The sequence below is a fragment of the Bison bison genome, unplaced genomic scaffold (assembly GCF_000754665.1).
Source record: "Bison bison bison isolate TAMUID 2011002044 unplaced genomic scaffold, Bison_UMD1.0 scf7180017864063, whole genome shotgun sequence".
Taxonomy (NCBI): domain Eukaryota; kingdom Metazoa; phylum Chordata; class Mammalia; order Artiodactyla; family Bovidae; genus Bison; species Bison bison.
Window position 1 is genome coordinate 8,771,503 of NW_011494635.1, and position 27,562 is coordinate 8,799,064.

Sequence of the window (27,562 nt, forward strand, 5' to 3'; positions counted from 1 at the left end):
ACCTATATGCAGGTCAGGAAGCAACAGTTAGAACTGGATATGGAACAACAGACTGGTTCCAAGTAGGAAAAGGAGTACGTCAAGGCTGTATACTGTCACCCTGCTTATTTAACTTCTATGCAGAGTACATCATGAGAAACGCTGGGCTGGAAGAAGCACAAGCTGGAATCAAGATTGCTGGAAGAAACATCAATAGACTCAGATATGCAGATGACACCACCCTTACGGCAGAAAGTGAAGAACTAAAAAGCCTCTTGATGAAAGTGAAAGAGGAGAGTGAAAAGGTTGGCTTAAAGCTCAACATTCAGAAAAAGAAGATCATGCTTAATTTTTGTCTGCCTGACATATCAAAACGGAAGTACTGGACTCTCCCACTGGCTGGGGGACTTTTATCAATTTCTTCCTCTAGTTCCACCCATTTATACTGCATAAATTTTGAGGTTATCTGATTAGGTGCATATGTCTAAAATACTCCTCTTTGTCAATTGAACTTTCCCATCCTGTTTTTCGGCGGCACCACACAGCTTGTGGGATCTTATTTCCCCAACCAGGGATTGAACCCAGGCCCATGGCAGTGAAAGCTCTAGTCCTAACACTGGACCACCAAAGAATTCCCAGAACCTCCCTATCCTTAGCAACTTTCGTCTTAGGATTTGTCTGCAAATAATATAATAGATGGTTAGTATTTGCCCCCTGAGATTCTTTCACCCATGCTTTTACTTTCAGTTTTGTACACTCTTATGTAAACCAGTCTGTAAATAGTACTTCTAGACACATCTGTGATGAAGGATCGTTTTTTTTGTTTTTCCCAATCCATTATAGGGTAAGACTTTCGTAAAATATACCAAAAAATAAATTCCTAGAATTAAAGACATGCAAACTACAGGCCAGATATTTTAGTACTGGACTCAACATATATAAAAATGACAGGCAAATAGCTTTTATCAACTTCTGGACATAAGTTGTTGCAGCCTTCAACAATCACAGCCACACTTATGAACTCAGTGTTGCAAACAGTATATGATCAGGATTTCATTCTGCTACCTGGTCTAACAATCTACTTTTTAATTGACAAGTTTAGTCCATTTATTGATATTGGTACACTGGGCTTTTTCTCATCTCTGTAAGTCTCTCTCCTTCCATCACCAAGTTGATATGGCCTGAAATATAATTTGAGCATATTATTGGCATTTTTTTCTTTCCTTTGGCCTTCACTACATTTTAACGACCAAGTGCTATATTGCGTCTACCCAAATTCATATACTGAAACCTAATTTCCAGTGTTTTGGTACTAAGAGGTGGGGCTTTGGGGGGGTAGTTAGGTCAGGAGGAGAAGGGGATGACAGAGAATGATGGTTGGATGGCATCACCGACTCTATGGACATGAGTTTGAGTAAGCTCTGGGAGTTGGTGATGGACAGGGAAGCCTGGCGTGCTGCAGTCCATGGGGTTGCAGAGTGGGACACGACTGAATGACTGAAGTGAAAAATGTAACTCCACTAACAGGGTTGATGGAAAATTTGGCATTCATGGGATGATCCTAGCTCTACAGGGCTTCGTTCTTGCTCATTCTCTCTGGAAGCTTATGTACCAACATGAAATAATCTCACAATAGTAAAATGTGACAGCTCATACACCTTTTAAATGTCCGAAAACATGCAAAACTAAACAGTAAGTGGTATAGAAATGTATATATATGCAAAACTGTGAAGAAAAGCAAGTAAAGGATAAACCCAAAATCCAGGTAGTGGGCCTCTCTTGGGGAGGAATGGGGGTGTACCAGGTGAGAGGTCCATGGGATAGGGGGTGGGGCTTTAATACTGACACGTGCTGTTGTCCCAACTAGGGGTGAGAACATGGGCATGAAATACCTCACATGTATTTTCCTCACGTATATAGTGGTGTAAGGTGCAACAGTTCATCTTGTAACTGGATGCTTAGCAGTGACTCATAGGTCAGGATATTGGGAACTGGAAGCAGCAGGCTGAATTCCTATGGAAGCAGCTGTGGTGTTCACTATGGCTCAAACTGCCAGAGACAAACGAGGGATACAGATGTGGATTTATTGTTGTTCAGTCGCTGTGTCTGACTCTTTGAGAGCCCATGGACTACAGGACACCAGGCCTCCCTGTCTTTCACCGTCTCCTGGAGTTTGTCCAAGTTTATGTCCATTGAATCAGTGATACCATCCAACCACCTCTTCCTCTGCCACTCTCTTCTCCTTTTGCCTCATTAGAAAAGACCCTGATGCTGGGAAAGACTAAAGGCAACTAGTTGGAGAAAAGATGGGGATGGAGGAGCTCTAAGTCTGCTCTAAATTAAGAAATATGCCCAAAAAGCACCTTTGGATTTGTCTTCATATTCCGCTGGGAACCATGCCTTTGACTGAATGAGCAGCTCTCAAGCTTGGCTTTGAGCTTTTTCTGGCACCCACACCTCTGCATTTCCTGTACCAGCCTCAATCCTAAAGGGGCCAAGATTGCTCTGGGAACCTTAGATTCCACTGTGTGGACACGACAGTCTTTCTGGTCACCAATACCTAAAAGGTCTCCAGCCTCCAGATGTCACTAACTTACTAAGAGACTCATAATTTCACCCCAAAGCCCAGCATGAGGGCATCCTCCCACCAAGGTCTCCTTTCCCTGTTAGGTATTCTCCCAAGGAGACAAATGTTCTCTAGCCATGGGGGCCAATGATACTTCAGCAACTGCTATCCTCCTTTGAGTTTTAATGTATTAGAACCTACTGAACTGAAATTTTTATTAGTTGATTTCCCTCTCCTAGGTGATGACTTTTAATTAATGACAAGTTTCTTAAAGACCAGCCAAAGTACATGAACAGCAGAATTGCGTCCAGGAGAGCTTTTATTTGTACGGAACAGTTTTAAAAATACAGAATAAAATAGCTTTATCTCTACTATTATTCACAACATCTGGTCCAAATATTACATATTAAAATACTTAAACGTTTAATGAAGGTATGTTAGAAAAACAATATGAAAATTCTTTTTAAAAACGCCATAAAAGAATTAGACATAAAAAACAACCCCACCCCAAATACCCTCAATATGCAAAATAAAAATAAAAACCAAACAAAATCCCAGAAAGGTATATAGCCAAAGTCAGTCACAAAAACTTAAGGAAAATATAGGCATCCCTACTGTTTTAAGAACAGTCAGAAACTGACAACATGACAAAGGTTGCTATGAATGAACAAAAAGTGTTTTAACTTGACCGTCAGTAAGATGGCACCACTGGGGAGGGTGTCCTAAGTGCCAGGAAACACACAGAGCAATTCTAAGGAGGCTGGATGTCACCAGTGTAGGGTGAGGACAAGGAGGTCAAGAATAGACTAAAAGGACAGGAATGTGTGAGAGGCAGCTGAAAAGGGATCTTCAGTGTTAACATGCTTCAAGGGTCCAAGGGCAGAAGCTGAGGACTGGCAAAAAATGGGCAACTGTCTTGCACTACTCCACTTGTGACTGCAGGAGGAATGGAGGGTAGAGGAGGTCCTATTCTCTGTGTCAAAATCGTAAGGGGACAGAGCACAATACAAGTAACATATGAGGCCCCAAGTGTTTTCCTAAGACCAAGGGGTAGCTCCCTGGAGAAGTGGGCCCTGTGAGAGCTCAGGCTGCCAGGGCATTCAGGGGGCACAGCCGGGTGAGCAAACCAGCAGGCAGCAACAGCCATGCCAGGCATGCTGCCCGCAGCTGTGTGTCCACCCCAAGCTGTGGGGGTGAGTATGCAGGATGCTGCCTTTCTGTGCATCAGACAGGTTCTGGGATGAGGCTTCTGCCTCAGTTCCTTATTCATCTCCTATCTGGCCTGACCACTCTTGTGGCATTGATTGTTATGGAAGATTATAGTTGTCAACTTCAAGTCCAAGTTGCTAGTACTAATATTTCAGCAGGGACATGAATTAAAGAAATAACAACTTAGCTCATGGTCATAAAATATATGCGTGGGTAAATAAAGTATAAACACATACTAGAGATTCATCAATGGAGAAATTCTATCATCACATGACATTGTCATGAAAATTACATTCCCTCCCTGGAAAACTGTGACTATTATCCTGGGTAGAAATATTATTTTACTATATGGAAATACTGCAATATTCATGCATAAACCAGGTTATCATTATGAAAGTCAGTATTCTACAGTATGAAGTAAATTCTGTGTATGAATTTGTTACCATGAAAACGAGAAACCATCAGGACCCTTGCCTTGATCAATCACAAGAAACTTACTACAATCTAACACTGAAGCCCTCTTAAGAAATATTCTGTATCAGTAAATCTATGTGAAATTTGCGAGAATAAGAATGAAAATTGCCTACAAAGACTGGAGCCATTTCCCATTTTTCTATGATCCATGTTAGATATGTTATCAAAACCAGTGTGGCTTCTCCCTTGCCCCCCAACCAGTGATACTGCAGCGTCTTTTGTCCTATTTGTCAGTTTCTACTTTTCACATCATGATCACCAATATAAATGGGAAAATGCGGGGGTAGGTGTTCAAGTGGGAATTGGAGAATGAATGCTATGTCCAAGGACATTCACATTCAAAACATCCTACAACGTTCAACTGGCCAAAGCATGGGGTGTATGTGGCCCCAATAACGCACATGGCAGGTGCACAGGCACAGTATCCCCCAAAACCTCCTTTTCAGGTATGTGCTCAAACCAAGAAGCAGATGAATATAGTTTTCAACTACAGACTCATTCTGCAGTGTGTCTGCAAGCAAGAGGACATTTTCTAACCTCCTATGCCTTCACCCCCCATCATGGACAGAGAATCTAAGCTGGCCCCAATGGAACGAGAAGGGGGAAAACCCTCTTTTTCCAATAGGAGGTGTGGGCACAGGGCTTCTTTGCACATTTTGAAGACTTGCACACGTCCTGAGTGTTACCCATTGGGAGAGAAGATGCCTGGGTCAAGTTAAGCTGAAGGGAACTTGTTCCTGAATTACCAATGGTTCAGAGGCTTTCATTTGGGTATTTGGTCATTCTGCTCATCTAGAGAGCAAGAATACTGCAAATCTCTGGGATGTTTAACAGTTTTCCCCACTGTTCAGAGGAGAGAAATTGGAGATGCTAAGCAAAATACAAACAGAATAAACTAGGCAATTAAGGTGACAACTAGGGCTGTCAGTCTTCAGGACTCACCAAGTCAACAGGATGAAAATCATTAACCAGTGTGCTTCTAAATATGCTCCCCCCCAAAAAAAACCCATACAAATTTAAATTTAGAGTCTTTCTTTACTTAATTTGCAATAAGGCTTTGGCAAAACAATGCAGTAGCTCTGGAGTGTTCTTGCCAGAATAGGCCTTAAAGCCCCAAACTTTATAGGAGTCAAGGCCAGTTGTGGGGGCCAGAAATTCACCATGTGGATTCAAGGCTGCCAAGAGCCATGTGCCCACTGCCTGTAAACAATCGGGTAAATAAACACTCAAGAAGTACTATCTCATGAAACAAGGTCACTCAGGCTTTTCTTTTGACTGAAAATTTCAAACCAAATTCAGTAAGTCATTTTTGTCAGAAATAATGTTATTAATAAGAATTTAAGAGAGGGGGACTGCTAGCTGCTTTTCTTACCCCTTCAACAAGAAAGGAAGCATTTGGTCAGGGGATCTAGTCTTCCCCTCTGGAAAATAAAAATCCAGTGGACATTCAACATGACAACCCACAGAGTCTCCTTAAGCCTTAACTGCCAGATGTGAATGGCAACTTAACTGCAGTGATTAATTTACCAGGATGTGGAACCATTCAATACGGCAGCTGTTTTGTCACCTGCCCTGGCTTCCCTTCTTCAGAAAACAAATCAACGTATAACTTTACTCATGGTTTCTGGGCTCTGGTCCAGCAGTCAGTTTGATAAACAGATTAAGCATTATGTATTTACACTTTCATGGTATCAAGCAATACAAAACACAACCACAAAAATGGTTACTGGCCTTCTAGAGCCATGACAACAAACTTCCCTGTTGGTGTCCATAGCTTTAACAAATGCTGGTTCCTTTCTTAATGGGGGATAGGAGATAAGGGACAAGTAATAGGGATGTAAGGTAAGAGGGTCACATGGAAAAACACTGATTTAAAAAATCCATAATCAGTAACATTAAATAGGAATAAAATCTTGTAATTACAAATACACACAACGATAACTGACATCCATGTGTCAGCAGAGCCAAGATCCTCATAAATATCTGCTTGGTGCCTTTGTGCAGCACTCTATACCCGTCACACCAGCCAGGAGTGATGAATACCAAATAGAGTGTCTCAGCTACTAGTAAAAAGGAGACCAATAAGAGATGGGTTGGCCTAGCTTGGGCCAGGGTGGCACCAAGAAAGTGTACTTGAGAATCAGATACTGATTTCAAGGTACTTTCCCTTCCTGTCCAATCCCCCAATTTCCATTCTATCTGTACAGGCTTTACCCATGCACAGATCTGGGCACAGTGTAAAGCATCTCACTGTTTTCAACTGGCCAGCAGCCACCTACACACAGTATCAGGCATCATAAAATCACACTTGACCAGTCAGTTGTGACAATGCAAGGATATTGGTACCTCCTGACCAGAGGAGGTCTCTATAGGTACAGGTCCTGGTGCTTTCAAGGACAGAAAGCCCTGGAGGTGCCCTGTAAGTAAGCTAGCACAGGGTGTTAGAAGGGGACTGCAAACAAGGAGTCACTGTAGACTTCAAGCATCCACTCCCACAGGAGAGCAGGAACTTCAAATTCAGTGACCATGACTATCAACGGATGTTCTCAAGGGCTTAAATAAAAAGATAGATGAGACATCGTATTAGACATGATCACAACCCACAAGAAAAAGCTACCTGTAATCTGTCTTAGCTCTGGGGTGGAGAATGTAAATGCAGATCTACAAACATATATGTTACTGCTTGTTACTCAGCAAGGAACTATAGGTTCATGCCTCACTGTGGCCAGGCCACAGGATGAGCTACGGCTATACTGTGGCCTGCGAGTCTTCATCTGAACTCCGGCTACTAGCGCTCTTCCCGAGGCCTTTCCATGTGTAGCCTGCAAAGGTTGGGCTGATGGGTAAGTAGCTGAAACATCTGTATTTTTTAATAATGTTCATGCCAAATGGCAAATCATAGGATTCCATGCCATCCAGAGACTTGCTCCCTTTGCCCACGCCCTTCTTCCATTTTCTGATTCCTCTTTCCTCTGGAGTACCTGTGGAACACACACAGCAAAACAAAAACAGAACAATGGAATGTTTAGTTAAACAGTTCTACCAAGAATTGAGATTCTCTGCTTCTGTTGTCCTGTAGATTGAATGGAATAGGATGACAGAAAAGAGCACTTGAGGAAGTAGTAGTTGATGCTTAAGCCAGAAATCTAAGAATCACTAACCACTCAAAACAAATATTTCTAAAACACAGATTTGATCTTGCAAAATAGGATCAGAATCCTTATTACATTTCACAATGACTTCACTAGTCGGTCACTGCACACCCACGACCCCCCTCATCTAGACATCAGTTCAGTTCAGTTCCGTTCAGTCACTCTGTCATGTCCAACCCTTTGAAACCCCATGGACTGCAGCATGCCAGGCCTCCCTGTCCATCACCAACTCCTGGAGATGACTCAAACTCATGTCTGTTGAGTCGGTGATGCCATCCAACCATCTCATCCTCTGTCATCCCCTTCTCCCGCTTTCAATCTTTCCCAGCATCAGGGTCTTTTCAAATGAGTCAGTTCTTCACATCAGGTGGCCAAAGTATTGGAGTTTCGGCTTCAGTCCATCCAATGAACATTCAGGACTGATTTCCTTTAGGATGGACTGGTTGGATCTCCTTGATGTCCAAGGGACTCTCAAGAGTCTTCTCCAACACCACAGTTCAAAAGCATCAATTCTTCGGCACTCAGCTTTCTTTATGTAGACATACCATTTTTTATATTGCTTTGCTCCATTTTACTGGGGGGTGGGGTGCATTTGTCACAAATTCCCCACTTGTGGTCCTATGAGGATGAACTTCCACTGGTGTAACACTCTTGGCAATTCTGCACCCTGACAGATGAGTCAACAAGAAAGATCTGGATCTTCATGGCTCAGTATTCCTGGGCTCCTTTCCAAAAGTCTTTACAGTGCAGATAGCACTGGTACCTGCTTTTAGCTCCATGGGAGCCCTAACAATATAGTTCTCTGCCTGAGCCTGGGTGATGAGGTCTATCCTATGGTGCAGGGCTTAAGAACTTCTCATTATTTTCGCATATATAAGCTATACTCTCCCATGGGCATTTCAGTAATGAAACTCTGCCTGACTCCTTCGTCTCTCTTTCTATTAAGTGCTGACTTAGGAAAGAAAGAGGATATTACTGACCTCCCACAAATTTAACACCTTCCACCTACTCATGTGTGTGATTCCTTCTGCCCGATGTGTTCATCTCTCATTTCCCCAGTGACCTGTTCTTGATTGAGGCTTTTGGAGGTAGATTAAGGGCAAAATCTCAACAGAACCTTTAAGCTCAAAAATAAACATCACCCTTCCTTGACAGGATGAATCTACCAGTGTGTCCATGGCGGCATTTCACAACAATATAAAGTAGCCTTCTCTAGGAAGCCACAAGGCAGGCCCCACATCGCACCTTAAGTCTGTCACCCAGCACTTGGCATAAAAGGAGGAGGAGTGCTGTCCGCTGGTAGCAGCTGGCTCAGAAGTATGTGAACAAGTCAATGAAAGCCAAATTGCAGGGCTCCAGGCAAGGCTGAGCAGGAGGGCAGGTAGCTGGAGCATGCTCAAGGCATCCTGCTGCCATATCACCATATACAAAGAATTCACCTGTTTTCTCTTAGAAATAACTCAGCAAGAAGGAAAAAAACTAAGTTTACTAGCAAAAAAGTGATTCATGAAAGGTGGCTCAAGGTATCATCTTAACCACTTTAGAAAAGTGTAATCAGTGATGGCTTTGAACTGATTCATGCTTCCTGCTTCCCATATTTATTTGGCAAAAAGGTAAGTCACATATATAATAAGCATGTTTGATATATGCCACATACCTGGGATGGTGTTATCCAAAATAAAAGCCACACAGCCTCCTACAAACATAGCAGTTGTGAGAAGAACATTCAACACTTGATCGATTCCTGTTATCCCTAAAAACAACATAGCAACAGGTCACAGACAGAATAGACTTGTCCTTGACTTAAAAAGGAACACTGGGGTGGACCCTAACTGCCAATCAATGCAGTGCATGAAAGTGTAAATTTCTATTGCGCATGTATAAATTTTCGCCAGTAATGCCTTAAACTACTATGACAATAATAGTAAATAAATTATTTAAACTACTTTCAACAATAATCAAGTTATCGCCATAAGGAAAATTTCTAACAATGATTCACAGAAAGTAAATCTAACAGAGGGGACTTCCTCAGTGGTCCAGTGGTTAAGAATTCCAATGCAGGGGACGAGGGTTCGGTCCCTAGTTAGGGAACTAAGACCCCACATGCCTCAGAGCAACTAAGCCTGTGTACCACAACTAGAGAACCTGCACTCTGCTCGATGAAAGATCCTGTGTACCACAACTAAGACCCAGCACAGTCCCCACCCCAAATCTCATAGAATGAAGTTCATTCTATAATAAACTATGAAGCCTTCAGGGGTGTGGGGGAGTGCTGCTTGCAGATTATTAAAAAAAAAAAAAAAAAAACAATATAAAAGATGGCTACTGTAAGGTTGAAAAGTTTACAAAGTGAATAACAAGATGACAAAAATATTCGTGAGATCAGCAATCAAATGAAGGGCTTCAAAATTCTGGGTTACTAATTAGTGCTTAGCTGCTTTTAATTTAGAGCAAATTTATTTCTAAAGATGTCATTATATGAATGAGATACATTAAAATAGAAATTCACACACTTTTTATATTTAAAAATATAATGATCTCCAACAGAAAAATAACATGTTTGGTGAGAATGTGGAGAAAGAGAAATCACTGTGTTCATCACACCTGATGGGAATGTTGTGAGCAATGTCCCATAGCTCACCTGCTATGGAAAACAGGTATTCCTCAAACAGTTACACAGAATGGCCCAACAATTCTATTCCTAGCCATACACCCAAAAGAATTAAAAACAGGTACTCAAACAGTCCTCATTACCAGGCAGATTCTGCTGTTTGTGAATTGCCTACACACTAAAATTTATTTGTAAACCCAAAATGAATACTCGTGGTGCTTTTAGTCATTCACAGACATGTACAAAGCAGTGAAAATTTTGAGTCACCCAACACACATGTTCCCAGCTGAGGTTAAACAAGGTAATGCTCTGCCTTCTGGTTTCAGCTCTCAGACCGTAAACAATATTCTTTTAGCAGTCTGTATAATAACACTTTTTTTTTTTTTTTTTGCATTTTTGTGCTTCTTCATTGGTGATCTCGCTATTTAAAACAGCCCCATTGCAAGATGGCCATGATGTGCCTAATGGAGAAAATATGTGAGATGAATGTCATTCAGGCATGAGATCTAGTGCTATTGACTGTGTTCTCCCAAGAGCTATGGTTCAGGATTTGCTAGGTCTATATTCACGGGGATTTTATAGAACATAACTACCATGAGTGAGAACTGCCTGTACTTGCACATCAATGTCCGTAACAGTACTATTTACACTAGTCCAAAAGTAGAAACAACTCAAATGTGCATCAGTGAAAAATGGATAAACAGATTATGGTATACACATACAATGGAATATTATCTAGCCATAAAAAGAAATGAAATACTTATATATGGATAAATTGAAAACATTCTGACAAGCGAAAGCCAGACATAAAAAGTCACATAATGTAGGATTCCATTTATGAAACATCCAGAATAGGTAAATATATAGAAATAGAAAGCAGACTGGTGGTTGCCAGGAGCTGACAGGAAGGGAAATGATGGGGGTTAACTATTTAATGGGTATGAAATTTTATTTTGGGCTGATGAGAATGTTTTGGAAACCAGAGAGAGATGGTGATTATACAACATTGTAAATGTACTAAAATACCACTGAACTGCTCACTTTAACATGATTAATTTTATGTTATGTGAACATCAGCTAAAAAAAAAATACACACATATATAAAATGATCCCCAATTCTGCATAAAATGTCAGCAGCAAAAGTTGTTTCTTAAGATGTTCTTCCTTTGTTCATTCTTTATGATATTTGGGTATTAACATAAAAAGGAATTAGGGACTTCCCTGGTGGTCCAGTGGTTAAGACTTTGTCCTCCAATGCAGGGGTTGCAGGTTTGAACCCTGGTCAAGGAGCTAAGATCCGACATGCTTTGTGGCCAAAAAGTCAAAACATAAAACAGAAGTAATGTTGTCACCAAGTTCAATAAAGACTTTAAAAATACGCCACATCACAAAGAACTTTTTAAAAAAGGAATTAAACATACACACACTACTACATATAAAACAGGTAACTAATGAGTGCCTACTGTATAGCACAGAGAATTCTACTCAGTGCTCTGTGGTGACCTAAATGGGAAGGAAATCCATAAAAGAGGGGGGTATGTATATTTGTATAATGATTCACTTTGCTGTACAATAGAAAATGTATGCAATATTGTAAAGCAACTATATTTCAATAAAAATTTTTTTAAGAAGGTTGATCTTGAACTCAAAATAGTTGTAATTCCAACAGAAAAACATGTATATGAAGTTAAGTTTCAAGAAATTCTAAATTTTAATATAGCCTTAGTCTGAAAAATCAAAACGTTTTACAGAGGCATTCTCCCAAAGGGTAGGGTCCTGATTTGTTTGGCTTTTTTTCAAAAAATGAACAGATGGAAGCAGGGAGAGGAAGAAGGAAAAAAGGAGACTGCCACGCACATCAGTTACATGCATGTGCCAACTCAAGTGGGGAGTGTTGCAAAGGGATTCAAGTTAAACTTCGGCCAAGTGGACTGCAATGAATACACAGATGAACATTCACTGAAATGATTCCTGAAGTTCCATGAACTGGTGTTTGTGGTTCCAATTTTGCCACAAGATTCAAGGCCTGTTTCTCCTACCTGTGACGAGAGGGTTCTGTCTGAGGTAACTTGGAAGGACGAGCCCAAAGAAGATTGAAAATCCAAGCACAAAGAGGTTCCGGGAAGAATTTAAATCAATGAACTGCAAGTTAGAGAGTCCAACAGCTGTGATCATTCCTAGAGAGAAAACATCAGACCACAAGTTCCATTACCTCACCTATGGCATGGATGACAAGTATGCTGTCCAGGGCAGACTCCCCACAATGGCCTTTCTCTGTCCCATCAGAAACAAGTTGGGAGACCTGTGTAGTGTCAGGACGGAACCAGAAAGTGACCACCTGACTCAGGCACTATCTGGGTTTATTCAGAGGTATAAACATTACACTTTCTTTAGACCAGGCAGAAAACTAAAGACAATGGTTCCCCTTAAAAACTCAATTCAAACATTTCAATTACATCAGGATATGGGCCTGAATATCAGGTCCCTGATTACTAACGTGAATGGCACAGAGATCAAATTGACTCCCTTCTGTAAAAACGGACAGTTTTAAATGGCCTACAGGGAGACGATATCTGAGCTCAAATCAATTAGAAATGGCAACTAGGGACCTCCTTGGTGGTCCAGTAGTTAAGACCATGCTTACAATGCAGGGGGTGTGGGTTCCATTCCTGGTCAGAGAACTGGGAACTAAGATCCCACACACTTGTCTATGGCCATACCATCCTGAACATGCCCTATTTCATCTGATCTCAGAAACCAAGCAGGGTTCAGCCTAGTTAGTACCTGCATGGGAGATCCCACATGCTGTACAGTATGGGCAAACGAAAGAGAAAAGAAAAGAACGTTGCTCCTGAAGGTCTTATCTGCAACTAAATTTGTAATGGAATAATTCAGATACAAGAAAAGAAACAGCTTCTATACCACATTAAAAAAATGTGATATCCAAAGATATCTGCAGAGGATATTCAAGGCAGTATGGTTTCAATAAAGCATGATAAGAACCTTAAAAAAATGGCAACTAGAGACTAAAATTTAATCTGATTTTTCCTAGCTCAGTTATTCTACCTTTAATATCAATTCAACTCAGAAAGTGATATGCATTTATATGTTTATAAGGTATATCCTTTTGTATTTTAAAATAGAAATTTATCATTATCTTCAGTCTCACTGAAGGAATTCCTTAGCAATGTGAAGAAAGAAAAGGAGCTTGAGAAGAAAGCCAACTATCAAAGAAATGGAATTTTACCAAAGAGAGTACAGAAGAGGGCACCAAGCACAGGATCTGGAAGGGAGGCGAAGAGCGCACTGAACTTTCCGATCATCCCCAACGCAAGCATGAGGGCTGCGCCGTACTGTATCACGCGACGACTGCCAACCTGCAGGACACACAGAGGGCAGAGACAGGCATTCACCTTGAGGTCCTCCAAGAGCACACTCAGGTCCTAGCAGGCAAATGTGACCAAAACCCACAGACAAAATCTAGGTTACCCTTAAAACTTTTAGTTAAGAGGGTCTAACTTTACAATGAGGATTGATATCAATACATAACTACTGAAAACACATCCAGGGTAAAAAGATTCTCACCACCTTTCCTTGTTCCCGTCCCATCTGGTTCCTGCTGGATTTGACTATGGGGACTCCAGGGCTTGACCTATGGGTCTCTGAGCCCTGGGCAATGTCACCTCACTCTGCACTCACTCCTGAGCTGTGGTCTTGGGTTTCTTAATGCCTACAGCCACCAGCCAGGATGATCTGGTAGTGTCTCAAATCCAAAATGCGAAAAGTACACTTGACCCCTGCTTTTCTTCTGGGTTCCGGCAGATGAGACAAAACAGTTCTGGAACTTCTCCTCCCAGCATATTAATCATGAGAGGTGGCACAGCCTAGAGACCACCGTGTGCAGGATTCTAGAGCTGAGAGGCCTGACTCCTATCTCTGCTCCATCTCTAACCATATGATGGGCATTAGCCTCTCTGGGTGGCAGGATCCTCATCTCCATGACAATGAACAGCGTGCTTCTGCTTTGAGGATTTATAAGCTCCATGTAAAATAGTCTGAACAACATCTGGCAAGCATTAGGTTATTTGATAGCCTCCCACCTGAACTTGCTTCCTCTGGCCTTTCTTCTGCCCACCTGTCCTCTCCATTGTAACGGAGTAACCTCTTTAATATCATGATTTAGGAGATCAGGTCCCTGCCTAAGTCTTCTGGTGCTCATCCCCCTCCTGGCCAGTTCTGACACATATCAAAGTACTGATACTACCCTAAAGCTACCTCCCCTGCAAAGCCTTCTTTCATTCCAAGGCTCGATTCTCCCAACACTGGACTTCTGCAGCATCACACACAGCATTTCCCATGTGGACTCAACTTTATTGGTTAAGTTTGATCTCTGCCTTCTAGAAGCGTCCATCTAGTTCACTGTCACTCAGGTAACAAGAGACAGAGCTGGCACTGGGCTCAAGAATCCTGCACTATTGGTCTCTACTCTGTGCTGCCTCTCCCAAGAGAACATCCTGAGGACATAAACTGGATTAAAGAGCTTCCAGAAATGGAATAGTGTCCACAATGCTTTATGTGGGAGTTACAATGAATAGGAAATGGCTATTTAAATAATTAAAATGAAATGAAATGTAAAACCGGACTCAGATGTACTAGCTACATTTCAAGTGTTCAGTAGGAATAAGCGGCTGGGGGCTCCCTCAGGGGATAGTGCAAGTACAGAACATTTCCACTGCTGCACCATTCTCCTGGATGATTGCTGGGCTAGACCTTGCAAGAGCTTCTCAATGAGCCCAAGTGTCAAGTTCAGAGTAAGAAGCAAATCTTTTACTAAGCTACCCAGCTAGAATCAGTCACAGCTGATGCTGGAGCCTAGCTTCCATTATTCCAATTTACAGCTCATCCCATTATACCACCACTAAGTGCAGGGATGCAGCAAAAAGGGTCATGCAAATTGGCAATGGAGCAAAAATGACTTACGCTTGGCTATATTACATGATAAGGAAGCCTTTCATTTACAAAAAGCAAGCATTTTCAGCAAACATTTTCAAGGACCAGCACTTCAGAGTGAGGGGGAGGTGATGGATACAAATACAAGTAAATCATAAGCTTATGATCAAATAATGATACTGCTGCAATTATTAGGTTGTGGGTTGTCCAGTGGGAAGAAAAAACTCTGAGAAGTTGGGGAGGATTCCCTAGAGATGGTCTTGAGGGATGAGTAAGACAAAGAGCAACCAGACAGAGGGATCCATCTAACAAGAGTCAGTCTTGTTAGATGTGCAGTGGGGAGGACTGGGCTGGCCCTAAGGATGCTGAAACAATAAATCTTGTATGAAAACCATGCATGGAGGGCTGATCTCCCTTAGACGCTGTCCAAAAAAAGCAGCAAGTTAGTCACTCTTTTGTTCAACAAACATTAACCAAGTGCCTGTTATACATTTCTATTCTAAACACCAGAGACACAGCCCTAAAATCCCTGCCCTCCTGGTGCTTATGTGAAGCCTTCACATCTTTCTCACTGCACTCTCCCTGGAACCACTTCCTAGGCTCCCTTCTGATCTCCTTCTTGAGTTGCAGCTCTGCCTCCAGGGCCACTGAAAAATTGACACTGCATTTCTGACTTTCCAAAAGTGTTCAACAGGGTGGTATGCTGCAGAGGAGAAATGATCTCCTTTTGGATACCATCAAAAAAGATAGTATGGCCAAGAAGATGGTGTTTACTCTTCCTAGAAATAAACTTAGGTCTAAATATTATATAACAATATCTCTAGTTTGCTTATCTAAGCACATGCTAAATGCTTTACATGAAGTAATTCCAAAATTCTGCAAGAAATTCAGAGAGGAGATGTAACTTGCCCATGGTCATGTCAGAAGAATATGACAGAGCCAGGGCTGAATCCAAAGCACCCACCTCCCTACCATGTCATGCTGCCCTTTTCTGTGGGACAGACAGTGGAACACTCTCAACACAGCAGTCCTGCGCATGGAATCCAACCCATCCAACGTGCAGAACTTCAGAACACACAGCAGGGTAGGCAGCCTCACCTCTAACCAAGGAGTCAGAATGTCCATGTCTGTACATGGAATGCCATAACTGGATAAAGGACAGTAAATAGTAGAGTTGCCAGGAAATGGAGACAGATCCTCAGAAAGAGCCACAGATCACCCTCTTTCTATATGTTCTGGAAGACTGGTACAATGGTCCAGACTAATGCTGTCTGAAAGAATTTCACACAATGATGGAAATGTTCTGTATCTGTGCTTTCCTTTGGCATCCACCAGCCACATGTGGCTACTGACTACCATACTGTACAACATAGACCTAGATCTAGAACTGCTAGATTTCACATATGAGTTCTTATCAGAAAAGCAACTGTTCCAAGCCCTTCAGCTGGATAAAAGGCAGGATACAGCCTTAAAACTTTTGCTTCCTTTTTCCTGGGCAGGGATCTCCCATTAGCCACATGGTTTAGGCCACAGAGAAGTTTCTGGTGCTAGTCCTACTTCCCAACCCCAAGGCATTTGTATAGATGTCTCAATTATAGCCCCTTGTGAGTAAGAGTAATGGAGCCAACTCCCTCAAATTGATAAGGCCTCTGCTAGGGGAAGTGGCTCCAAAGGAATTCAGAGAGAAGATCAATTGGCTCAATTAAAAAATGCTGGCAGGGTGCCTTTTCAGAATAAGCCAGCACCATCTAAATTATAATAAAGGTAATTATTTCTCAAACCATCTCAGTAATGTTTTAGAAGGAACCCTAATGACAGCACTACTTACTCCCTATAGTGACTCTAGTTAAATTATCTGTGATGCATTTTAAAGAGGTGCAGAAAGAGAGCTGGCTTATTAAACTGTTTCCCCAAGAGTCCCTCCATCTATAATAATTTTACCATTATGTTATTTTGGATTAGTTACAGGTCTACAGGTTCATGGCAGCAAACTTGCTAGAGAGTTAATGGCTTACACCCCATTTGGTGCCCATTTGACCCTCTCCTTAGCTCTGTGTGCTCAGTATCTGCAGCAATAGGACCCAGGGATCCTGGAAGGAAATGCCCATCAGGCAGCCCTCACATGTCATGCACAAGGAGAGACAGGCAGCCAGCGTGGCCACTGGCACACCTAAGGTTGAGCTCTGTGATGGCCTGGCCAATTTACAGAAAAACCAACCAGCAAGTCAGGCTTGTACAATGTATGCTCTACTCCCTCTGACCTGGATTTGCAGTTAAAATTACCCAAACCAAGTATCTGGTTTCTTTTTCCTGGTTATAGAATAGTGCAAAGAGCTGGAGGAAGATTTCTAATTTTAAAGAGGTCAAATGATTCCAGAATGCTCCAACTCACCCCCAAGTTCTCAAGATACAAGGTTGAGGAGAGGGAGACCTCTGACCCATGCAGTCCATCTTGGATGATGCTGAACCAGTTCTAACCGTGTCTAGCTGCGCAGCATACAATGGCCAGGGCCGAGCTGCATTCCTCAACACCCTGGGCTAACAGCAAGTATTGGCCCAAAGCAACTGGGATATAAAATTTATTTCCTAGTAAATCTGAAAGGCCGAGAAGCAGCCTCCTTGTTCCTGAAGCTAGATTATGGTATGTATGCTTGGAGTGGGGTTAGGGGGAAAGACAAGTGGGGAGGACTTCAGACCAGGTACCGCTTCAACCTGAGTGACTTGCTATGGCTTGTTGTGTTCACTAACTCCACAACAGATTTCATCTGAAAGAGAGTGATGCTGCTACAGTTTGAAAACTTCATTAATTCTTTACTGTAAGATTGATTTATTTGTAATGGGTAAAGCAATTTCTGGGGCTTCCCTGGTAGCTCAGCTGGTAAAGAATCTGCTTGCAATGCAGGAGACCCTGGTTCAATTCCTGGGTCGGGAAGTTTCCCTGGAGAAGGGATAGGCTACCCGCTCCAGTATTCTTGGGCTTCCCTGATGGCTCACACAGTAAAGAATCTGCCTGCAACCTGCCTGGGTTTGATCCCTAGGTTCGGAATATCCCCTGGAGGAGGGCATGGCAACCCACTCCAGTATTTTTGCCTGGAGTATTCCCATGGACAGAGGAGACTGGCGGGCTGCAGTCTAAGGGGTCGCAAAGAGTCAGACAAGACTGAGCAACTAAGCACAGAGATAGAATGCAATTTCTAATCTAGAATTAGTGCCATCTCCTAACTGGTCTCCTGTTTCCACCCTCTTCCCAGACCCCAGTCGTCTACTTTCATCATAGCAGCCATAGTAATTCTAAAAAAAAAACACCCAAAACAAAACCAGATGGACTCACACCCTGCGGGACTCTCTCCCTGACTACTTCCACTTAGGCTTTGGCAGCCTTTAAGGCCTACATGACCTGGTCCTCAGTTACCTCAAGAACCTCATCTGCTCTTACCCAATGACCCCCACTCCCATCTCTGCTCCTGCCCCACTGGCCTCCTTGCTGAGCTGCAGCATACCAGGGTGGTTCTGTGATAGCACTCTGCCCCCTGTCTGAAAGCCCCTTCCCTAGGTACCTGCACAGTTCCCTCCCTCAGTTCTGTCAGGCCTTTGCTCAAGGTCACCTTCTCAGTGAGGCTTAGCCTGATCACCCTAACTTACCCCTCTGATCCCCCCATTTTGCCCCATATTTCTGTCATACTTATTATGCTTACTATTTATTGCTTGTCTTCCTCTGACAGAATGTAAACTCCATAAATGATGGAAATATTTTTCTTTTTCATTCACTGATGTATCCTAGAATAGTGGCCTCACAAAGGGTCAGTGCTTAACAAAAATTTGTAGAATGCATGAAGAAATAGCACCTGAATGCCTGCCTACCCAGGCCAGTCAAGGGGAAAGAGACCTCTATCAGCATTCCAAAAACTCATCAATGAATCAAAAAGAGATGGGGAAGAAGATAATCTCAGAATTGGAGGCCATCATTTCGGAACTCACAGTGGCCAGACCAATCAACAAAACGGATCAACATTTAGAGGCCCAACCATTTAATTATAAAAATATCTGTACCTTAGTAATTCCCAAAACTCCAATGTTGGGACTGGATGAAGTAGAGCCATTCCCAGTTCCAAAAATGCCATCGAGAACACAGGAGAGACCCTCCACGAAAATCCCCCTAAAATGTAAAGGAATGGAGTAAAGAAAAATATTAATTCAATGGGAGAAACACTCTGAAATAGTCTAAATGGTTATGACCCAAAGGCAGGGTCCACAGACCTGTAGCCTCTACTCTCCCCAGGAGGGGTTAACAATGCAGAATCCCAGGCCTGAAGACGCACATTTTAACAGGGTTCTCCATGCTCATTCATGGAGAAATGAAAGATGTGCTTTCAGAAGCACATCTCTGAATCACACATTAGATGCAAGTGTTTAAAAATTATTCCAAATTAAAATATTTTTGCCAGAAAATAATCATTTGTGGTAATCTAAGACAACATAGGTCATCCATAGATTTGATTCCTTTCTTATTAATACCGTTTTATCAGAAAGAAAATGCTTTGTAATTTTATAAATGTTGGAACTTTCAAAAGAACCAATATATAAATAATTTATTCATATGCACTAGCTCCATTAGAGAAAAATGGAAAAACTAGGGCTCTAAACACCAACAGAAGCAATGCAAAAGATGCAGAGATATCAGCCCTTTCGTTCTCATCACACACAATTCCTTCTGGAAGGGTGGCAGCTGGCTGGGAAAGGTGGGATGATCTGGGCTACTTTATTTTCTTTACAGCTTCTATACAGCCCAATTTAACCCCAGCATTGAGAAACTGAAGACTATATCTACTGAGAATATAAACTTCACAGCTCATAAACCTCTAGATTTTATAGACTTCATTTATTTCTGCTCTTGTCTCTCTCTATATGAACTGTAACTGTGAAATGAACAGTAGGGAAAACAAGAAATCAAAGGGGACAATACATCCATGATCCCAAACCAAGCAAAGAACAATGGCAGTGTCTGGCACTTGTTTTGCTGAGTTTAAGGTCTGGCGAGATCTCACAGAGAATGTCTTATACGATTGTCACCATGAGAAAGAAGGGTGGGAATTCTGCTCTATATTATTTGGATGTGGAAAATGAGAGCAAAACAGGGGCAGTTACTTATTCAAAACAAACAGCCAATAAAGAGCCCTGATGCTTGGCTACTTCATGTTGAAACTCTTGACTGTCCAAACCAAAGAGCAAAGTATAAGGCACTGGGCCCAGTGAAGAGTTCATTTTCTCAGGAACCCACCTGTTTATTGCATGGATGGGAGGTGATGGGGCACAGGACAACCTTGCACAGGCATAGTAGTCCCCGATAGACTCGATAATACTGGCAACAACCGCACTGAGCATGCCGATGACACCAGCTGCAGAGACAGTGGGCAGTCCCCACTGAACTAAGGAAGAAAAACAAGCATGAAAGCCTCATAAACTTTCTTAGAGGGGCAGGCAAAAGTTATCAGGATATTGAGTCATTCAGTATGTCAGGACTCTCTAAGAACCACTCAGATTTTTAAAGCTCATGGTAACTATTTTTACACATAAGTCATCAGTGCAAAATGCTTGGGAATAGTTCCTGAGTTGAATGAAAACAGTAATAATCAGGATTGATCTGCTTTATTTAAAAGAAATTGTTTGACTGGAAGAGGCGGGTGCTCCTCTTTCTTGCTTCAAAGCCACACTCAGTGTCTGCTAAATTAGAATTTAACACAGCCTGCTGTGTTGGGATGGGTATTTGTATGCAGAGAATGTTTAGCCCTGCTGTGCAAAGCATGGTACAAAACAGTGCTCCTGTCCAGAGGGAGGCATCAAATGGAAAAGCAGTGAAAAGTCATCACGTAAATTTAAATGCCAACAGTTGAGCATGGCACAAAGTATAGACAACCCTTTTCTAGTATAATACCAGCACTTTTTTAAAAGTACATCATGTTACAGAAAACTAAAGAGCTTCCTTTAAGAAAGCAAAGCAAAGACCCCAGGTAGATTCATTTTGAGTATCCGGATTTAAAAGTGTATCTATTTGGACACTGAAAACCACTGATCTTCTTTAATAAAAACAGCATGAGGAACCTTCACTGCTAAAATGAATAGACTTCTTTGTGAAGTACCTAGACTTTCTTTCCCTGAACCATTAGTTATTACAGAGCTACTCAGTAGAAAGTACATGAAGAGAAATGTGTAGAATGTCTTGTGCAGGGGCCAACAATATACCTAAAAGATTTCAACAGTGCAATGGTTGGATGTCGCAATCAGTACCAGTTAGGAAGTCAGGAAGTGCCACAGTCTCTGTTGAAGAAGAGTCTGGAAAGCAGCACACAGAGCGGAGAAGGCGTTCTGGAGGGGCAATCAGTGGATGGACAGAGCCGGGGAGAAATAGGCTGCTGCTCACCAGAGGAGGCCTGGGGCAGGTGGGCTTGGAAGGCCTTAACCAACCCCCTGGAGGGGCTTGGCCTCTGGCTCCTGGGTGATGGAGCAACCCCAAGTTTAGGAGGGGAAAGATAACACATAAAGTAAGATGTACAGAATATCCCTTGTGTGTGTGTATGGACAGAACTTTTCCTTCCTGGAGCTCACTTTGCCCCATGGGAGCTGACCAGGGGATGTTGAGGCAGTTTATATTCAGGGATTCAAGGTCCAGACCCACCAGCAACTGGTTTGGTCAACATCTCGTCCCTGGACTAGTTTGGAATGGATTCTTCTCATGCAGATGATTTCTTTATCAAGCAACATTTTGTGTTTTCTAAATAACCTTTGATCCAGTTTTCTTTACTAAGGCAGCAATATGGTTTCATTTATGTGTCTAGATTATGGGATGGGAGTCTTATTTTATTTTGCCATTTATTATTTATCAGAAATTGCCTTTTATTTTCTCAGACTTTTTACTTTAATTGCTTTCTTATCCCCCACACTTTGCCTGAAATCCTCAGCAAGATTTTTAAAATCTTTATCCTATTTACTTCAACATTTAAAATTTATAATCTTAATTTTTGACCCCTTTTCCTTCAGATTATTTATTTAAAATTTAAACCTGTTGGCCTCCAGCCTTCTATTTAAGCCTGTTACTTCATCTTTCTTTTCATCTAGAACTTTTAGTTTGTTACTTGATAGCAGGGTTTCTCAGCCTGGCACTTTTGACATTTTGGATGTGAAATCTGTATTTTAACAACCAGTCCAAGTAATTCCTAGCATACTAAAGACTAAGAACCACTGGTCTAGATATATAAAAACTTGTCTCTGGATTAAGATACATGAAAACTTATCTCTGGATTAGGAAGTACATAAGACTACACCCTTCTGGCTCAGGGAACAGCTCTTTATCTAGGGAAGCTCTGGCAATAGAGGAGCTGGTAGCACTCAAGGGCTGTTGTGAAAAGAAACCAGACAGCACCCTCTGCAATCATAATGTTAAGGACCTGCCCACTTGGTTATGCCTCCCTGTGCACAGGCCCCATGGTCCCTGAGCAAAGTCTCATCTCTCAACACACGCACAGCTGCTTCTCTGGGACAGCCCGCTCTGTGTTTCTATTAATATTTGTGCTCATCTTGGGAGCCACATGTATAGGCAGAGAGGACCACCCATACGTGCTGTGGGGGCTACCTGCCTTCCCATGGCTTCAACTGACTCCCTCATCAACAGACTTTTAATCTCATTTTATCTCAGATTACATGTATGTTTATGAACCTTGTATGGAGGGGACAGGCATACATAAATACACACTTAAACCATATAATCTGATGAGATTCAGAATGCTTTATAAAGACTAAACTTTTTACAGTGTTTGTAAATGTGTTAAGACCAGGACGAACAACTTCCAGAATCACTATCGTTTAACATGCTTAGAACATTTATCTTTGACCCAATCTTAATATTTTTGGCTTTTCCTCATTGTCAGAAAATATGAAAATGTGACAATTGGATAGGGGTGTAAACTGAAACAATCTGACTAAGCTCAGGCCTTATTCTAACAAAAACCTTAAATGCTGGGAACAGTCTTCACATTACAACAAGTATGTAATAATCACTGGGTTCACACAAAACGCTTCTGGGGCTAGGGTCCAGAAAATGCTACACATGAATCCAAGTGACACCTCACAGCTGGGGCTCATACACCCCTGCCACCTGGCCAAGAGTTACCCAACAATGAAATTATAACTTAAGATCCATTGTCTGTTTGTGAATATTAGTTTACCTGACAGCTGTGACCAAATTAAAAAAAAAAAAAAGAATGATTATGGCTACCTATTGAAAGATTATACAAATTCCACCAGGCTTGAGCAGTCTACTAATCTTCAGGCCCCTCCTACTCAAGTCTGTTCATTTCGGTGGTTTGGGTACTGTGCAGCTCTATACTTGCCTTTCTAAGCAGCTGACCTCAAATCCTGGCCATTAGAGCTCAAATCTGGCAAGAGGCTCCTTGAGCCTGAGATTTTGTCCTAATGGAACCAAAAGAATCAACTAGTACAACTGAGAAGAGAGCTGGTTAGTCTCTACAGTCCTCTGGAAACAGAGCCTCCTGCCTCCCTTCTCTGCTAATCTAATCCTCTGAAGGCCAGAATGGTACGACTTTCGGGGCATGCTCTGCAACAAAGAAGACCTTTGGTGTTGCAGAGCTTCCTGCCAACTCCCAACTCCTCTAGGCTGGACCCGTGTGAGCTCCTGACCACTCTTGACCACCAGAATACTTACATGGGTATGGGACCTTAAACCACGGGGCTACCAGAAGCACACCCTGCCTGGCATCAGTTCGAGCATAGAAGCCATACTTCGTGCTGTCAGGAGGGAAGACATCTGTCACTGTGAAGATGAAGCAGAGTAGCCAGGATACAAGGATGGCCAGGATGATCTGAAGTGGTCAAAGGAAAAAGCTCTGTCAGGCCAACAGAACTGGTGGTTGCTAGCAAAACATGCCTTCCTGCAGTGGGATTATTATATCTCAGAGCCCATCAGTACTTTGCAGAAAAAAACATATAAAGGATCTGTGTAAAACCTATTCCTTGAATGGAATCACATTTAGAGACAGTAGTTTCATATAGTAAAGTTATTTAGTTTGAAACTGGCTAGTAAAATAAGAATAATGGACAATGGGCCTGAAAAGGCCACGTGGAGTCAGACCTCCCTCAGTTCCAAGGAGAATCAATGTCCTCTTACATACTGTTAAAAAGACTCCATGGTCTCTTGGATGGCATTGCCAACTTGATGGACATGAGTTTGAGCAAGCTCTGGGAGTTGGTGATGGACAAGGAAGCCTGGCATGCTGCAGTCCATGGGGTTGCAAAGAGTCAGACACAACTGAGTGACTGAACTGAAAAGGACTCCAGGACTGGAAACTTCTACCACTTCTAAAATTTAGGTCCATGATGGTCATTAGAAGTCTGAGATCATCACACAGACATGGTCCCTCAGGACAACATGCCTAACCCCCTCTTCTCATTATAAACTTTTTACATATGAACCAAATGCAATAGTGTCAAAAAAAAAAAAAAAAAAGGTAATTACTCACAGGGAACATTTTGAAAAGCTGTAACTTATATGCAGTCCATCCTTTCTTGGATTTGTAAATTGGGAGAGGAAATTTAACATTTCTGGCATATTGAGAAAATAGTAATACTAGGAAAATAGTCCTGAGGAGAGAAAGAAAATGAACTAGGTTAAAGGCTGTTACATCTATGTTAAAAATAATACTCAAAGTTTCAATGACAAAATTGACCACATGTGTTCAATTCATTTCTCTAGAAAGCTGCTATTCCTCTATTATTTGGGAAATGTCTTTTGGAAATGTCATTTTTACATCTTAACATTTCCAAATATGGAAATGAGATTGTCATGTAAATGCTTCAGCTAAATATCCCTTAGGAGATGAAGAAAAACTGAAGAATGTACATACTGATAGGAAAAGTTCACGCTATGTGAGAAAAAGACAAGATGCCAGATACAACACACTGTGTAGTAAAATTACAACTACGAATTAACTAAAAAACAAGCAACTACCACACAAGAGTGCATGTGTATACACATGCATGAACGCAAACAGGTAAGAAGGACATGATCCGGATGCTCACAAGGATTGGTTTAGTCCCCATTTTTCTGTATGTTGATTTACTTGGAAGGAACATAAATTACTTTTAAAAAGAAAAAACTAAACTTAAATATTTAAGAAAGCTATATACAATAGCATTCAATATTAATAATAATATTCCTGGGCTTCCCTAGCGTGGCTCAGTGATAAAGACCCTGCCTGTCAATGCAGGAGACATGGGTTCGATCCCTCATCCAAGAAGATCCCACACGCAACAACGCAACTAAACCCATGTGCCGCAATTACTGAGCCTGTGCTCTAGAGCCCAGGAGCCTCAACTACTGAAGCCTGTGCTCTGCAACAAGAGAAACCACCTCAATAAGAAGCCCATACATTGCAACTAGAATAGCCCCTGCTTGCAACAACTAGAGAAAAGCCCAAGCAGCAACAAAGACCTAGCACAGCCAAAAATAAATTTTTAAAAATTATATATATATATACGTATATATGTGCATGTGTGCTTAGTCGCTCAGTTGTGTCTGACTCTTTGTGACCCCATGGACTGTAGCCTGCCATGTTCCTGTTCCTCCCTCCACAAGGATTCTCCAGGCATGAATATTGGAGTGGGTTGCCATGCTCTCCTCCAGGGGATCTTCCCAATTCAGAGATCGAACCCAGGTCTCCTGCAATGCAGGCAGATTCTTTACCATCTGAGCCACCAGGGAAGCCCAAGAATACTGGAGTGGGTAGCTAGCTATCCCTTCTCCAGGTGAACTTCCTGATTCAGGAACTGAACTGCGGTCTTCTGCATTGCAGGTGGATTTTTTACCAGCTGAGCTACCCGGGAAGCCCATGAAATATATTCATATATAAACAATATTCCTGAGAGATTTCTGTCTCAAGACATTATGCACTGGTCTTCCCGCCCATTAGCCTACTCTTCCACAGTAGCTTCTATAATCATTTACTTTACAGACAGACAAAGCCAGCAGTCCAAGATCATGCAGCTATGTTGGCCAGGGGTCTAGCTCTACAGCCTGGGCTCTGAACTATGCTGCCACATTGTGAGGGCAGGGATGTTTGGGCTGACTCAAAAGTTTGCGTGTAACAAGTCCTATACTCTTGATCCAGCTATGCTGAATGCTGCAGGAAGCAGGTGATCCAGTGACCCCCTGGAGCAGAACCCAACACATCCTCACGTGTCTGGTGCCCCATGTATGGCAGGTGTGGGATAGCTTCCCATATTGAAACAACGAAGGTATACCATAATATGTCTCATCACCTGTAGGGACTCATTCTTTCTCTTATTACCTTAGAGTTGACAGGAAGAGAGGATTCTCAAAGTTAAGCTTAACTGTTCCTGGGAACAGTTCTAATTGCTGAAATGGAATTATCAGTTCCATTGACAGCCAGTTAAGTGCCGCTTCACAGTCACACTCCAAATGAGGTGTGGATTGCAGCTGGCTGCCACTCTACCATTTCCTCACCTATGCAGGCACTTCACTGACCTGGTGCCACCACAAAGTCATCAGATCAGTACCAGTTCAAGGATGAAGACATACATGGTGCCCGAGTTATTCCAACTCCCCCATGAATGGTGATGTTTAACAAAAACCAGTATGACAATGAAGGATACGAAAAGAGATGTATTTTAAACTTAGATCAACATAAATTTTTCACATCTTAAAAAACGTTACTGATTTACTTCCAATTATATACTAAGATCCAAAAAGCCTGGTATCTGTTATTACTGTTATTATTAGTGCAGGTGACATGTCACCTGACAGTTACATCTGACAGTTACGGTGTCCACTTTTCAAAGCACGTTTAAAAAGGGAAAGGGGACACATAACAAAGTCCAAGGAAGGACACCCACACTTCAGGTTCAAATCTGGCAACTGAAATTGAAAAGTGAACTGAGCAGGATTCTTCTGTTTTAATTTTAATCCTTGAATACACCTGTGGGACAGGTAGGGCAGGCAGCCCCATTGCAGAAAGGTAAGAGCAGAGGCTCAGCACTGGATGCTGTGTCAGAGTTCACAAGACTTGGCCCAGCACAGAAGAGACAGGATCTGAGACTTGACGCTCAGCCCACAGTTCTGTCCACCACACCAGGATTTCCATCTCATGTGACATTCTGCTTATCTGTCTACCTTTGTTTTAACTTTACCTATATTATGCAAGCAATACATACTAAAATGCAGAAAAACTATAAAAGGCAGATAAGTGAAAAGAAAGACTCAAAATCTTGAAGACTGCTCATCATCTCATATTGGATGACAAGGATGCAGCACTCTGGTCTACTGAATCCCAGGGCTTTTAGAGCATGTTATTGGGTCCCAGGCACTGGGATTAGAAAGGGAAACAGGACTATCTGATGTCATCCTTGCCCTTGGAGCACAAACAGGTCATCAATTGGCCCCAAAAAGAATCAATCATATTTTACATGCTGCTTCCCAACTACCCTGCAGCCCCAGTTAAGGCCTGACCTCAAGAGATGGCAACCTCCATCAGCATCTTAGTGGCTGCTCAGCATTCCATCTAGTGGCTGTACCATACCACATCTTATTTAAAC

At 42.1% G+C, this 27,562-nt stretch overlaps 1 protein-coding gene across 2 annotated transcripts in view; it reads right to left on the bottom strand.

Annotated features, from left to right (window-relative positions):
* Positions 1-2,846: 2,846 nt before the first annotated feature.
* SLC23A2 (solute carrier family 23 (ascorbic acid transporter), member 2) overlaps positions 2,847-27,562 on the bottom strand; it is a 142,046-nt gene continuing 117,330 nt past the window's right edge. For both annotated transcript variants that reach the window (XM_010836433.1, XM_010836432.1), the window contains exons 9-16: positions 24,472-24,592; positions 23,658-23,814; positions 20,220-20,367; positions 18,992-19,097; positions 13,239-13,368; positions 12,031-12,168; positions 9,038-9,133; positions 2,847-7,209 (exon numbers count right to left, since the gene is read on the bottom strand). In XM_010836433.1, the coding sequence (XP_010834735.1) occupies positions 6,977-7,209; positions 9,038-9,133; positions 12,031-12,168; positions 13,239-13,368; positions 18,992-19,097; positions 20,220-20,367; positions 23,658-23,814; positions 24,472-24,592 (1,129 nt within the window). In that variant the 3' untranslated portion in view covers positions 2,847-6,976. The remainder of the gene's footprint in view (positions 7,210-9,037; positions 9,134-12,030; positions 12,169-13,238; positions 13,369-18,991; positions 19,098-20,219; positions 20,368-23,657; positions 23,815-24,471; positions 24,593-27,562) is intronic.